Source organism: Porcisia hertigi, chromosome 31 (genome assembly GCF_017918235.1).
Source record: "Porcisia hertigi strain C119 chromosome 31, whole genome shotgun sequence".
NCBI lineage: Eukaryota > Euglenozoa > Kinetoplastea > Trypanosomatida > Trypanosomatidae > Porcisia > Porcisia hertigi.
Genome location: NC_090590.1, coordinates 58,297 through 73,387, shown reverse-complemented (window position 1 = coordinate 73,387; position 15,091 = coordinate 58,297). Strand labels below are relative to the sequence as shown.

General features: G+C 57.4%; 6 protein-coding genes across 6 annotated transcripts; all 6 read left to right on the top strand.

Annotated features, from left to right (window-relative positions):
* Positions 1–796: 796 nt before the first annotated feature.
* Positions 797–4,366, top strand: JKF63_03765 (uncharacterized protein; the record flags this gene model as incomplete). Its single annotated transcript, XM_067899763.1, has 1 exon — positions 797–4,366. The coding sequence occupies one exon, from the start codon at positions 797–799 to the stop codon at positions 4,364–4,366; it is 3,570 nt and encodes a 1,189-aa protein (XP_067754969.1).
* A 741-nt stretch (positions 4,367–5,107) lies between these two features.
* Positions 5,108–6,697, top strand: JKF63_03764 (uncharacterized protein; the record flags this gene model as incomplete). The annotated part of the gene is made up of 1 exon (XM_067899762.1): positions 5,108–6,697. The coding sequence occupies one exon, from the start codon at positions 5,108–5,110 to the stop codon at positions 6,695–6,697; it is 1,590 nt and encodes a 529-aa protein (XP_067754968.1).
* A 737-nt stretch (positions 6,698–7,434) lies between these two features.
* JKF63_03763 (uncharacterized protein) lies at positions 7,435–10,014 on the top strand (the record flags this gene model as incomplete). Its single annotated transcript, XM_067899761.1, has 1 exon — positions 7,435–10,014. The coding sequence occupies one exon, from the start codon at positions 7,435–7,437 to the stop codon at positions 10,012–10,014; it is 2,580 nt and encodes an 859-aa protein (XP_067754967.1).
* A 744-nt stretch (positions 10,015–10,758) lies between these two features.
* JKF63_03762 (uncharacterized protein) lies at positions 10,759–11,346 on the top strand (the record flags this gene model as incomplete). The annotated part of the gene is made up of 1 exon (XM_067899760.1): positions 10,759–11,346. The coding sequence occupies one exon, from the start codon at positions 10,759–10,761 to the stop codon at positions 11,344–11,346; it is 588 nt and encodes a 195-aa protein (XP_067754966.1).
* A 510-nt stretch (positions 11,347–11,856) lies between these two features.
* Positions 11,857–13,425, top strand: JKF63_03761 (uncharacterized protein; the record flags this gene model as incomplete). The annotated part of the gene is made up of 1 exon (XM_067899759.1): positions 11,857–13,425. The coding sequence occupies one exon, from the start codon at positions 11,857–11,859 to the stop codon at positions 13,423–13,425; it is 1,569 nt and encodes a 522-aa protein (XP_067754965.1).
* Positions 13,426–13,988: 563 nt separating this feature from the next.
* Positions 13,989–14,570, top strand: JKF63_03760 (uncharacterized protein; the record flags this gene model as incomplete). The annotated part of the gene is made up of 1 exon (XM_067899758.1): positions 13,989–14,570. One exon carries the CDS (start codon positions 13,989–13,991, stop codon positions 14,568–14,570), a length of 582 nt encoding a protein of 193 aa, XP_067754964.1.
* Positions 14,571–15,091: the final 521 nt, after the last annotated feature.

Here is a 15,091-nt window from a genome sequence, read left to right as displayed (position 1 = left end):
AGACGAGGAGGCGGCCCCATGAGCGATGGAGGCACGTGTGTCCGCCTCGGTGCCCGCTTCTTCGCCCCCCATTCCTTCTTCCCTTTCATACACGTCCCACTCCATCCACTTACTGTTGAAATGATGTACAGCTGGTCGGGGAAAAGCGCTAGCGGTGGAGCTTCAAAGAAGCCGTGATGAAGCTTGGGAATAGGGGGAAGGGAGGCCCTCGGAATAATTCTTGTTGTAATCCCTCATCACCGTGTGTGGATGGACACAAGCGCTTCCTTTAAAAGAAGTGTGTGACTTATTTCTCCTTTCTCTCTTTCTCGTCCGCGGATTTACCTCTACTACACGCACACACGCACAAACACACACACACACACCTCCATCGTGTTCAGTAAAAGAGTTTCAAACACTCTGTTTCCAGACTAAATCGCAACGGTCATCCCCCCTCCCCTACACCTCTCTCCCTCTCTGAACCCATCGAGTCCTAGAGTAACCACCATCACCACCACCCGTGCCTCCTCACCCCAATCCGTCGCGGCGTCATACGTAAAGAGTAAGGCGCTACTACTGCCATCAGCTGCGACCGTCTTCACCCCCCCCCTCCCCCCCAACACACACACGCGTACAAAAAGAGCACCGCTTTTTTTTTGCAGCTGCATCATTATTGTGGTGCGAGACAAAGTCGCGTATTCGTTCTTGTGGTCGCTGTGTGTGTGTGTGTTGTGTACATTGTTCGAGCCTGCACCTGCCGTTCTTCTACCCGTCTCCCTACCTCATCGCACGGACTGCATCAGCGTGTTTAGTCAACATGCCTCGCCGCTCAGGCCCACAAATTAAGCGTGCCAGCGACAAGGAGAATGGAGATGACGCCGCTGCCACCAGCGGCCCCCAAAACAGGACGGAGGCAAAAAAGGCTCCGCCCGCACCGGTAGACGAACAGTGGTCAACCAGCAAGCAGGGCGGTAACGTGTTGCAGTGGCTAGCGCAGAAAACCAGTGCGACCGCATTGGCACCGACTTCGCGGGGCGCGGTCGAGTACTTGAACCAGTCCAAGAAGACAAAGATCTCTGCAGCAACGGCTGCCTCGAGCGACGCCAAGGCTAAACCGACTGCACCTCCAGAAAAAGGAACAGATAAGGCAGTAGACACGCCACTCGCCAAAGCGCCTCGCAGCGGACCAGCCAAAGAGCCTGCAAAGTTCGGTAAGAGGGACGCGCCAAAGGCCACGGCAAAAGAATCCACGAGGGATATCGCCAAAAACCCTCCACAGGCGGCGCCGCCAAAGGAGAAGCCAAAGGATGCTCTCAAGACGGAAACGCGGCCCCCACCTGAACCCGCCACTGCCGCCGAGTCCAGCGCCGTCCCAAAGCCCCGTTCCAAGGCGGCTCCCGTAGAGTCACCGCAGCGGAAGCCGTCGGATGACGCCGTCAGAAAGCTCTCTCAGCTTTTTCCTGCAAAGAAGGCAAATGCGCGGGGAGCCGCCACAAAGCCTTCGGGAGAGCCACCGACGTTAGTGGCGACAGATGTGCCCACGAGGCCAGGCCTGAAGTCGGGTGTATCACCCTCGGTGAGCACAGCTCAAGTGGACGCGCCGCCCCAGAGGAGGGTGCGTGGCCGCCGTCGCGACGACGGCCGCGCCGCACGCGCACAGCAGCGCATTGAGAAGGAGCAGGAAGAGGCGCGGCGCCAGCATGAAGAGGCCATGCGCACCGATGCCGAATACAAGCAGCGTTTCGAGACGATGCAGGAGATGCAGGCAGCCATGCAGATGTCACAAGCAGAGTTTTTCAGTAAATACAGTCGTCAGGAGACGCTACTGCTGAACCACGTTGTGGCAGAGCGCCTTGACATGCCGGTTATCCTCGATCTCATCGACCAGCACGACGTCGTGTTCATCTGCACTGACACCGGCAGCGGCAAGAGCACTGGCGTCTCAAAGGCGCTGCTCGAGATGTCACCAGACACCAAGGTGGTCAGCACACAGCCGCGTCGCACCGCGACGATTGCAATTGCCAACCGCGTGGCGGGTCTCCGCCGCGAGTGCGTCGGCGAGGACGTTGGCTACTGGATTCGCGGCGACAAAAAGGGGGATGATCAGACGCGTTTGTGGTACATGACGAGCTACACGCTGCTTCTGCGCATCCTTCAAAACCCGACGGAGCTTCCGTTCACGCACGTTGTGCTTGATGAGTTCCACGAGCGACAGCCCGACCTCGAGGTCACGGTGGCACTGCTGCGATTAGCGCTCCTCAAGAAGACGGCCCACTTCAAATTGGTGCTCATGAGTGCCACCCTCAACACGGAGGACTGGGAGGAGTACTTTGCCGGACTCCGCGTTGCCACATACAAACAGAGTGAGCCAGAGCACCCGATCCATGACTTTTTCCTAGAGGAGACCTGTACTCTGCTCGGCACAGATTACCAGGCCCCTCCGCGGCTCGTGTCGCGGGGTATTGTGGAGAAGAGCACCGTGGACAAACATTTCTATCTGGCCCAGAATTTGATTCTTTTCCTCAACAACTGTTCGAACCCGATGCATTCCATTCTTGTGTTCCTCCCCGGCAGGGCACAAGTGGAGGCCATGAACACGTGGCTCCGCACAGAGCTGTCACACCGTGTCGACGCGGTGCCGTGGCACAGCGCTGTCAGTTTGAGCGAAATCGAGGCGGCAATGAAGCGCCACATACCGGGCCGCCAGAAGGTGTACCTCTCCACAGACATCGCTGAGGTGTCCATCACACTCCCAGACGTGGTCCACGTCATTGATCTAGTGCTGGTGAAGCGGCCAAAGATTTCGAAGGAGTCACCGGCCTCTATTCAATACCCACCGCTAGTGACGCAGTGGATCTCGCGCGGCAGCGTGGCGCAGCGCCGTGGTCGTATTGGACGCGTGCAGCAAGGTTTCTACTTCTGTCTCTTCCCCGCCACCCAAATAACCGACCTGCACGCTTACTCGCAGCCGCCGATTGAGAACTCCCGCATCGACGAGCTTTCGTTGCATTGCCTTCAGGTGGTGAGCAACCCCGTGGCCATTTTCAGCCTCTGCCACGGCCAGCCCCTAGCGGAGGCGATTGCGTCATCCATGAACACGCTCACGCAGCTCGGCTGCATCCTCGACGCGAAGGATCCCCTCTTCGCCGGCGAGCGTGTTGAGGAGATCTACAATCATCAGAACGAGTCATGGAGCCGCATGATCATGGAAGCAGCCCAGGCGGAGGCTATGACAGACATTCCCGAGTACCAGTACACATTTATCGGCCGCATTCTGCAGCTCATCCCAGTTTCCCCGCAGCCCGGGATGCTCGTCTTTTTCGGCTTCCTCACCGGGCTGGAGTCTCTCATGATCCTCGCCGCCGCCGTCACGAGCAGTCTTTCGCCCTTCAGTATCAACACAAGCGAAGGTCGTCAGCTCCACTTTAACGTTGCGCGTGCGATGGAGGAGACGGAGAATGTGATGCGCGAGTTATGCTGCGGGCTACGCAGTGACATTGTGGCAGTGATGAAGGCCACATTGCTGTTTCGCGTGGAACAACAGCGGCACAGCGATAATGTGCAGACGCTGCGCCAGTGGTGTCTGCAAAAACACCTGAACTACGACAAGCTCATGGCGATTGTTGACCTGGAGAGTCACATCAAGTTCGAGCTTGCAGAATTCATGCCGTTCAGAAACATTGTTGAGGCCGAGAAGCTCCTGGAGCAGCTGGATAAGCTCGCGTCGATGGTCGCTGTCATGACAAACGTTGCCTTCGTCGCGCAGTCGCTGGAGGTCACGAGCGAGGGCAACGCCTACACAAACTCGAAGGAGATGGCCCTCGGTCTCTTTAGCGACCTCACTGCTGTACCCGATATTCACTCCCCAAGCTGCCTCCGCTGGCAGGAGGGTGACATTATTATCCCAGTGCAGCTGAACCTCATCTTCGACCGGCTGCTCGCCAGTTTCTCCACCGCCATCGCGTCGCCGAAGCAGTTCTGGATGTCACTTCTGCTCTTCTCACATCGAGTCCACTACGCCACTTTCAGTGACGAGGAGGGCACCTTCCACGTCTTTTCGCTCTCCTACGGTGGGAAGGAGCGCTACGTAGAGGTGGACGAGATCGCCGGCTATGTGCTGCTCGAATTTCGCCGAAAACTGTCGGCCCTGTGCGGGGTGCTGCGCCTGACTCACGCCAATAGGCTACTCTTTGAGACCGATCTCAATACCCTGCTCGGCAGCTATGCACTGCAGCCGCTGCAGGATCTGCAGCGCGAAGTAATCACAGCTCTCGTCTCCATCTTTAACAACTTGGAGGACATGACGGCTGATGAGGTGGAGCACGACGAGGACGACTTGGACGCGGTGTCGCTGCTGTCCTTTGCGCTTCCTACTCGCGCGGTGTAAAGGCGACTCTGAGCTGATGCCCGCGCTCTTGTGAGTGTCGCCTGATCGTGTTGTTTTTTTTTTTGGAAAGGGAGTGCGAGAGGGAGAGAGTGTCGTGTGTGTGCGTGTATGTGTTGTGATTCGCTTTCCGTTGTTTTTATTGTTATTTTGTTGTGTGTCGATTTCGTGTGCGCCCGTACACGTCTTCACATGTAGAGAAGCCTACAAGACGGAGAAAGGATGGGCGCGACAGAGGGCAGCAGGAGAGTGGGAAGGGGGGGGGGGAGGAGGAGGAGGAGGCACCGAGGTTGCACTTGAATACACCTCTTTTCTTCTTTTGCACGCGCGGAATCGAGTTCCCTGAATGCGCACACTGCTAGGAGCCACGCGGTCGTCGTCGTTGTCCGCAAAAGAGATGCGCCCCCTCCTCACCTCCTCTCCCATCCCTCAAAAGCCATCCTCCAATATGAGGTGCCCACTCAGGGAGTGAAGGGGGAGGGGGGGATGATGGTGGTGGTGGTGTGTTTTGTACGGACTTCACCATTTTGAGAGGCTTCCTCAGGGCTCACCTTCCCCCCCAGAAATGGGCGTACACCGATCTGTGTCACACGAGAGGTCACTCCCACCATGACGGGGTCACATAGGCACATAGGTTGTTGTTGTCTCTGCACCACAGCGAGAGTAACCCCCCCCCAAAAAAAAAGTGCACGAAAGTAATTTTATAATGTCGCACCTCTCTTCTCGCTTCTCTCCCCTTTGTTCATGCCGATGCACGCTGTCAGAGCCAATGTAATGGCACGCAAAGATCCCATTTCACACACACAGGCAATGCCCAAGAAAGTATCTCTCAAGAGCGGCAACGGTGGCAAGTGTGCCAGGGAGGCGCCGCCGCAAGAAGTGATAAGCAAGAGGACGAAGGTGGAAGAGGCAGCCTCAACTTTCAAGTCCTCGAATGATAGCCAGGAGCACAACTTTTTTTCGTGGCTCTTGAATATATCCCGCGTCGAGTTCTTTCGCAAGTACTTTGAAAAGAAGCATCTAGTGGCTTCGCACGGGAGCGGCGAGTACTTCCAAATCGGGTTACCCGGGGTGGTCCCTCCGGTGGAGTGGTCTACGAAGCACATGCTGGATCATGTCAAATCGCATCCGTCGTACTATGGCACCGACCTCAACGTTGTGAGATTCGACACTAAGCTGAAAAAGCGCGTCTCCTACAAGACGGAGGGTCTGGTGGATGCAGGCGAGCTGGAGATGTGCATGAAGAAGGGGTGGTCGGTGCGCTTCCTGCGACCCAACGAATTCTCGGAAAGCAACTCTGCCTTCATCGCGTGTATGGAAAACGAGTTTCACTGCTACTGCGGCTCGAACAGCTACTGGACTCCAGCCAACAGCCAAGGTTTCGCGCCACATTACGACGACGTTGACGTGTTCCTTTTGCAGTTGGAGGGAGAGAAGCTATGGAGTCTCTACGATCCACCAGAGAAGGTCGGTGTGCTGACACGCCACTCAAGCGAGGACTACGCACCGGAGCAATTCCCCAGGCCCAAGCACTCAATTACTCTGAGGGCCGGCGATGCTCTGTACATGCCGCGCGGCGTGGTGCACCAGGGGAAGACCAGCTCCAAGACGCACTCGCTTCACATCACGTTTTCAGCAAACCAAATGAATTCATGGGCGGATTTCATGAGCCGCGCTGCGCAGTACACCGTGGAGACACTCGCGGCCAATAAACTCGAGTGGCGTTGTGCTTTGCCGCGCGACGTGCTGCAGGTGATGGGTGGGATCCACCACCCCGTATTTCGAGACACAAATCGTCTCGCAGCACTCAGCGCAAAACAACAGGAGAAACGCGCCTGTTTCCAGGCAAGGGTGCGCGAGATGGCGACGGAGCTGATGTTTCTGCTCACTAATGAGGAGAACATGGACGTATGCACGGACGTGTACGGCAAGGACACAGTTCAAAAACTGCAGCCTCCTTCCAGGTTATACAGTGGCGCTGCAGAAGCATCGACAGAGCTCAGCCACGCTTCCCGCGTGCGTCTCATTTCTCGCAACTGTGTCCGAATGCTGCTGAGCGTGCCCGGCGAGGCGCGGGTCTACCACATCGGGGGGAACTCGACCGTCTGTCTCGCTGGGTCGTTGGCCGAGCTGCGCTTTGAGGCAGACTTTGCGCCGGCAATCGCCACGCTGCTCTCCAGCTACCCCAAGATGGTCACTGTCGGCGCGCTGCCCTTCCCGGGCTTCGACGATCCCGAGGATGTGGCTGAGAACCAGTTGGTGCTGGTAGAGGCGTTTCGAGATGCTGGGGTTCTGCACATTGAGTCCCCTGCTAACGGTCACGCACCGAACTAAGTCCTCGACGCTTGGGGGTAGTGTGGGGGGGGGGGGGGGAGGGGCCACCACAGCGGAGAGAGTCGTTGGCGGCAGGTCTCAGAAAACCAACGAATCCCCAATCGCACACACACACACACACGACGATTGAAATCAGCGCGCCGAGACACAAAACAACGAACGAGAGGTCGATGGGGATTGCTCCAATTTCCAAGACGGACACACTCGGAGAGAGGGGGAATCGTTTGTTGCGTGCTTTTCATTCAACACAGTCTTGCCTGTGCCCCCCTCCCTTTCCCTCTCCCCCTCCTCTCCACCCGCTCTGCACGCTCTCTGTGGATGTCACTCAATCTCAAGTTTGTTTCTGCTGTTGGTGACATCCCCTCCCTCACTCTTACGTGATACTACTATGCGTAACACCTCCGCATGCTCTTGTACATACCAGAGCGGGAACGAGATGAGGTCAAGCAGCACATGCTATCCGCAGTGCGGAGGGACAACTCGATGTTGTTGTTTTTATGAGAGCACTGCGTGTTTATCGACTACACACGTGCTTCTCCTTCTCCTTCTCCCCCCCCTATTCCGACACCCTTTTGTCCACGTCTTTCGACTTCTTCGCTCATGGAATCCTCTCGCCCTTCTAAGTCATCAAGGGCCGCACGTGTCCTGCTTTCCCCTCCCCACTTAGCCACACAACGCACACACACACACACACACATACATACAAGTGCAGATAGAGGTACGCACCACGAAACAGCATGAACCTCGATGTAGTGGACGCGACGGCTGAGGCGCTGCCCCTGGAGCTCCTCAATAGCACGAACAAGGAGCTGACTGCCCAGCTCACGCGCATTGAGCAACAACTCGAGGAGCGGCAGGGTGGCGTTCAGGACCAGCAGCGGCGGCTGCAGTTCATGAAGGAGCATCTTAGCAACGTCCGCGCCGAAATCGTCAACACGCAGAGCCTCTCTGATACGAAGAGGCGCGAGGTGGAGTCGGAGGAAAGCATGTGCCGCCTCATGGAGCGGGAGTGCGCGCGGCTGCAGCAGCAGCAAGCACACCTGCAGAGAAACGCCGAGGACGTGCGCGACAGACTCACGATGGTGCAGGACCGCATTTTTCACGGAAACCTAAAAATTGAGGAACTGAAAAGCACAATGGATTACAACCAGGAGGAGCTCGAGCAATGGGACGAAGCCCGGCGGCAAAAGGAGGAGGACGAGCTCGCCATCGCGCATTACTCGAAGCTCGATGAGGCCAAGATAAAGCAGCTGACTCACCGCATTGAGAAGCTCGAGGCTGGTGTGCAGAAACAGCGGAAGCAGCTCGATGAAGAGGTGCTGAACGCGCAGCATGTGCAGGGAGAGCTTGACCGTGTCGCCAGCAGGTACCGAAAGCTTCACGACGACCGCGGTGGTCTCCTGGACGAATGGGAGCAGGTTGTTCGCAACATTGCCGAACGTGACGAGGCTATCCGCATCTCGGCGGAGCAGTACGCTGAGGGTGTTTCTTGGATTCAGCAGCGACAGCAGCTCAAGAAATCTCTCTCAGACGCACTCGATGAGGCGAAGGAGGAGACGAGGGCGATCAATGACACCATAGCAAAGCGTGAGAAGGTGTTGCACAATCTGCAGGAAGCGGTCCCGGCTCTGACGCAGCAAGTGCAGAGCTTGCAGGACGAAGTGGATGCCCTGCGCGAGGAGGCGTCGCGGGCCACGCGAGACAAGCGGGCGGTGATCCTGCAGCTGGAGGAGATGATCAGGGAGATCGAGCGCCGCAACAGGGAGCTGACAATGACCGAGAGACGCCGAGCCGTTGCAGCGGAGAAGCTGGAGGAGGAGAAGATCATTGCCAACGATCTCCAGAAGCAGGCGGAGTTCATTGCACAGCTGCTCAAAGATGCAGAAAAGACCTCACACAGTATTGCCAAGGATGTTGAGCAGCTCAAGATGACAGTCTTCAAGGCGAACCAGGAGCTTTCGGGAGTTCGCAACACACAGACAACGTGCTTGAGCGAGATCAGCGGGGCACAGTCGCAGGGCAGAAACTTCAACGCGAAGATCAATCAGCTGGATGGGGAGTCCTTCTCTCAACAGGGAATACTGTACAATATTGAGTTCAATGTACAGCAGATGGAAAAGCGTGTCAGCCGCGCCAAAGGTGAGCGCACAGAGGAGGAGCAGAAGGAGTTGCGCAGCAAGATCAATCTTCTGCAGACGACGCTTGACGAGCTCGAGAAACAGAACCGCACCCTGAAGGACCAAGTCAAGCGGGTGCGTGAGGAGATGCGGCAGTCTGTCATAGCAATCGAGAAGCTGGAGGGGGCGAAGAAGCGTACCCTTGAGGAGGTGCTGGAGATGGACCTGCACTGCACGCACTGCAACCGGGATGCAAAGAACCTGGAGAAGCAACGCGAGGACCTTCTCATCAAAGTAGACACCTTTGAGCTGCAGTTGGTCCGTCTGCGCAACGAAATACGGACCAAGGACGCCCAGCTCCTTACATTGGAGGAGAAGAAGCGGCAGCTTGAGGCTGACGTGGCAGAGCGTGAGGCAGAGATCGAAGCACACCAGCGTCTCCTGAAGAAGGAGGCGAGTCTCGCGGAAGAGGAGCGCAAGCGTCTTATGACGGAGCTGCTCGACCGCAAGAAAAACTTGACCGCAGTAAAGAACCGGCAGGAGGTGCTCGTGGGCCGCATGGATCCTGCACAGGCCCGCCTGTCCCAGGTACAACTTGTGATTGCAGCCGCTAAAGAGCGCGAGGACCTCCAGCACCGCGGCGACTCTCTCGACGCGCGCATCCGTCGCATGGAAAAGGAGATGCTCAAGCTGGAGAAGACGATTGCTGTCATCAAGGCGAGCAACTGGCACTACAAACACAAGTTCGACAAGGTCACTGATAGTGACGAGGAGGTGCAAACACAGAAAGCCCTCAAGGCCAAATTCAAGGAGCTCAAGAGCGCGTTGAGCCGCCGGGCCCTGGAGGCAAACGACTTTCACGCCACCTCACGTAATAAGCAGGAGGAGCTGTGCGCACTTCAGTTTGAGCGACAGCGAGTCGAGCACGCGCAGAAGCAGATGCTGCAAGAGTACGAGGCCATCGCGCAGGACATTTTGGCGTTGCGTGAGACCGTCGTTCGCTACGATCAGGCCATCGGAAAGGCGCGAGGGAACGTAGATGCTGATGTGGTGCGTGATATAGAGCTGGTCTCCACACGCGAAAGGCTCGACAATGCAGTCATTCAGCTCCTCTCTGTCTCACGCGAATCTGGCGAGGAGGTGCTTGACGTGGTCAAGCAAATGCTCGCTGCCCATCGGCTGTCGGTCGAAGGCGCCTGATGGGGAGGGGCGACGTGTGGGCTGGAGAAGTGTGTTGCACATGCTATCTGTTCCCTTGGGTGCAGTTCACCACATAACCCTGCTCGTAGGCTCGCAATGGCGGCTTCTCACCATCGTATCCATGCACATGCACATCCACACACACACACACACACTGCCGCTTCCACACGCTTCGATGCACCGGGTGCTGGGCTCCTTTTTTTCTCCTTCTCCTTTTCCCGCTCTTGCGTTCCACTTCCCGGTCTCACGGCGATGCGGATGACGATGTAGACTACTGTGATGTGCGTTGCTTTTGTGCAACCACGCGCGTATTTTTTTTTGTTTGATTGCACTTCCTGAGAAAATAGTCGTCACCAAACGAAGTGTACGCTGGCAGACACCTTTTTTTTTCTGTATCCCTTGGCGCTGTGTAGCAGGCTGGCAATTTTGTTTCGCATCTGCTTACCCCCACGTACGCCCCCCCCCCCCCCACCCCTCTTGAGCCGTTATGCTGGTCATATGCGCTCTGTACTTTGCACCTCCGCTCTCTGCCTCATCCGGATTGTAACACCCGAACACGTCTAAATATTTTCTGCACACACACACACACACACACACACACACACACACACACACACACCCATCATACCACACAAATGTTTTCCGGACACTACTAGCGGGCTTTCTTTCGCTTTTTTTCCCCATTGTGTGTGTGTGCGCGCGCTGCAACCGCCAAGCCCAACCCGCATAGAGGAACGCGGCTTCATGGAGCCCTTTTCAACAGATGACCGAGAACCGCACCTCGCCGCACTGGGGGTGAAGAAAGAAGAGCAGACGGTGGTGCCGAACGTGGACGACGACGAAGAGGAGCCGCACAGCGACTCAGCATCTTCCGATACGAGCGCAGCCTCCACTGCCGCGAGTGACGCCGAGCAGGACGAAGAGGACGACATGGATGCTGACGAAGAGGGGGAGGACGATGGTGATGAGAGTGACGAAGAGGAGGAAGAGCAGCAGGTCTACCCGCTGCCTCCGCTGCCGCCCGTCCACGCCCCGTCGAAGGTGCACGGCATCGCCACGGCGGAGGTCTACAGCATTATCAGGGAGCTTCGGCGTCAAATGGATGACCCGGTGGAGCGGGAGCACGCCAAAGCGATGCTACAAGGCGACACGGATGTGCTGCTGGCTGTGGCGCAGGTGCTGCAAGAAGCACACCTACTCCGACGAGCCACAGTGAATGATCACGGTGTTGTCGAAGAGCAACTCGTGCCTCAGCCGGTGGCAGCGCAGCCGTCACTCCCCACTGGGTACAATAGTTGGATACTAGAGGCACCGGCGCGCGCACGTCGTTGATGGAGTACTGTGATGCAGCTGCTAAGTCCGTGTTCTAGTCTTTTTTTTCGAGTATGTGTTTGTGGATCATGCGCACACTGGGGGCCGGGAGGGGGGGGGAGGGGTCTGGCTGGCTGCCCCGAATGCCTGGAAAATTCCCCCTCTCCGGCTTCTGAAAGACACTGTGAACTGACATGCGCATCTCTAAACACTTATATATATGACAAACCCCGAAAACTGTGGGGAGATTGCTGGGGCTGGCTAGCAGTTATGTCTCTCTGTGTGGTGCGTCGCGGTGGAGGTGGCAGCGGCTGCGGCAGGAGCACACGCCTTAAGAGGATGGCACTGCTTTTGACAGGGTCTTCACACTACACCTCTTCTCACTCTCCTTCGTTTTCTCTCTCCGCACACTGCTTTGCCCGGTACACTCTGGCTACCCCCACCCAATCACTGCCATTACTGCAGTCCATCACCACCACCACCGCCACCGTCGCTCTGCCCATTCTGCTCTACTCCACAGGATAGAGCAGAATGGTGTCCTTGGAGCGGGAGTACATCCTCGGCTCCTTTTGCGAGCTGCGCATTTTCACCTCGCTCTCTTCTACACAGCTCTCCAAGGTGACGCTGCAAAAGCCGGTGGAAGAGGATGGCACCTCGGCTGCGGCGCGGGCAGAGGTGTTCGGGACTGAGCTGCTCCCAGGTGTACCAGTGCACCTCCCGCCGGGTCGCTCCCTTAGTATTTTCACCTGCACCGGCTGCACCTTGTTACTGGTGGCACCACCGACAGTCCTGCAGCGGTGCTACGCGACATCGCTCGGGACGACGTGGGTGCGCTCCTTGCTCGACTTCCACTCCCACTTGGAGCGTGCGCGAGTGGAGGCCCGCGGCCGCGATGACGTCGGTCCCCGCGTGCTTTTCGTGAGTGATCGACATCACTGTGGTGCGAGCACCTATGTGCGCTGGCTCAGCAACTTCGCGGTGCGTCTTGGCTACCACCCATTGTTGTTTGATGGGGTGCTGGACACGCCTGCCTTTGCGCTACCAGGCAGTGTGGCCCTTTTCCATGCCCAGCACTGCATGGACATCGAGGAGGAGACAAATCTAACGCCAGCGCTTTATGCTCAGGTGGGTCAGTCACGCACAGCCAACCCACGACTCTACCAGCATTGGGTTCAACAGCTGCTGCCGCACGGTATAGAGAAGATGGCCCGCAGTGAGCGCTGCCGCGTCGGTGGGCTTTTCTTTGACTTTGGCGTCGTGGAGCCGCATGTGGTGGAGCAAGCCGAAGCGGAAGCGACAGCTGCGGTTCCAAGCGCCGACCGCACCACCTCGGCACACGCGGCAGGGGCCGCGGTGCGGAGCGATAAGACGCTGACAAACCCACTCGACACTCTCCTGGACATCATTGTGGCTGCTGACATCGACCACGTTTGTGCTGTTGGCAGCTCGTGGCTCCGATGGAAGCTGGTGCAGCGCGCATGGGAGAGATTTGGCGGAGAGGGATCGATGGACGTTGTGCAGGCGATGCTAGATCCGCGCTGGAACGTGCCACCCGAGGTGGGCTGCGGGGGCGGGCAGCATTTCAAACTTTTTCTGTTAGACTCCGTGGAGCTCACACGCTCGGTGCCGGTGCCGCTGTGGAAGCGCCAGCGGTGGCTGCAGTACTTCTTCGGCACGCCGACCTCGCCTGTGAAACCCACTTTGATCACCCTCGAGGCCTCGCAAGTGCGCATTGCAACCGTCGGGGCGGCCGCGATCGACGCCATGTCGACACTGCTTCCCATGATGGACAGCGAGGACGCGGGCCAGCAGAAGGCGGATGTGGCGGCGGTATCTTTCATGACCCTGCAGGACGTCGCCCTGCAAGACCACATTGTCGCGATCAGCACGGCGACCGAGTACGAGCGCAGTGCTGAGGGAGAGCTGCGTCGACTATCATTCAGTGCGTTTGAACGCAACATCCGGCACGGCACCGTTCTGGGGTTTGCACTGGTCGAATCCGTGACGCCGGAGCGGCTGACACTCCTCGGGAGTGGCTGCCCGCTTGACAAGGAGCTCGGCCTTTGCCTCCTCCTCACGGAAGAGATTCTGAAGAGCTGATAGAGCTGCAGTGGATATTCGTGAGAGAGTGCCACACCTTTGGAGGCGCACTTCTCCGCGCCCGTTTGAGCTTGGCCGAGTTGCAAGACTCGCCATGTGCTGAAACCTCCGACAAGTGGAGGGGGTGGGACTAAAATAGATGTGTGGGCACACCCGTCAGGGTACGTGGGATGCGTGCGCGCGAGCGTGACGGTCTCATTTGACCAGCCAAGAAGGGCGCCACTGGCATCTCCACCCCCTTCGCACACACACACGCACAAGGAAAATAAAAATTAAGAAAAACGCAGGAAGGCACAGACATTCATGTGCCTCCTGCCGTTTCCCATCCCCCCCAAAAAAGTTCGACCCACGTCCTTATTTGAGCTCACATACGTGTCGTGCATACCTCAGTCGTGGGCGCTTGGCCCCTCACCCCGCTCATCATCGTTCCGTCTTTCCCATCCACTACTGTCCCCTTCGCCTTAATCGCCCATGTTTCTTCATCTGCGCAGAGACACTGGCCTCCAGGCATTCCTGTGCCCACACGCACGCCTCAGACCACAGCAGCACACAAGGACCAGCAAATGGAATGCCTCACTTTCGCCGCCCGATATCAGCCGGAGGCCCGCACCCTGGAATTCAACTTGACGGACGCGCCTCTCGTGGACGTCGTTACGGACGTTACCGTATGCCCTTGTGGTGCCACTCCGCCTCTATGGAGGACATCCGCCACCCAGACCGGACTTTTCTACGGCCACAACACATTTGTCTTCGACCCACCGCTTGTGTTTAATTATGACATGATTGCGCTCGTCTGCTGCGTGCGCGTGCGTCAACAGCGTCTCAGTACCCTTCTGGCGCTCGCCTCAGACGTCTTGTTCGGCAACGCAGAGGAGTTGTCTAGACATTTTGCTGCCACACGAGAAGCCCGGGAGTACATGGTTCTGCTCACCGAGGTGTCTCGCAGCGACAGTGGTGGTGTGCAGGACAACGCGTTTGTGTACTTTACCTCTCAGGCCGTCCCTCCCCCTCTCATGGAGGGATCCTCGACTGCAATGGTGTCTTCTTTGCCAGCGGAGCCACTAATCACGCATCCGGCATGCGTGCATGGTAGGTACATGCCTTCTCTGCTCACGCTTTCTGCTCACTCTCTCTGCTACCTTTAACTATGTCACGCCAGAAAGACACACGGGAAAAAAAAGAGCGAAATCGGATACCTGCGAAAAAAAAAATAATTCCTTTCTCACGCCTGTCCGCTCGTCACTCGACGGCTCTCTACCCCCCCCCCCCTCCTCCCTCCCTTCCCCTGCATCGGTTGATGATACCACTTTTCTTTTGCAGAGATACTCGATGTGCGCTGTTATCCATCTTCACTCCTTCCCCCCCCCTCCCATCGTCATCCTCACCGCCCTCGCCCAACACTTCGATGGCGCACGCACACGTACCTGCTCACCTACATCATCTATTCTCTGTACCGTTCGTCTATTTAAAAAATCCGTCCAGCATCCAGTGGGCAAACTCGTGGCCCTCCTCGTCCAAAGGACGTGCTTTAGACGGGAACTAATCGCGCAGGAGAAGGGCTCAGGCAGACATCACCGGGTGATCATGGCGGTTTACCGACAGTGGAGTTGGCGAAGCGGCGACGTCGCCATCTGGTCGATGCTGTTTTTCTTCTTCACCCTCGCAT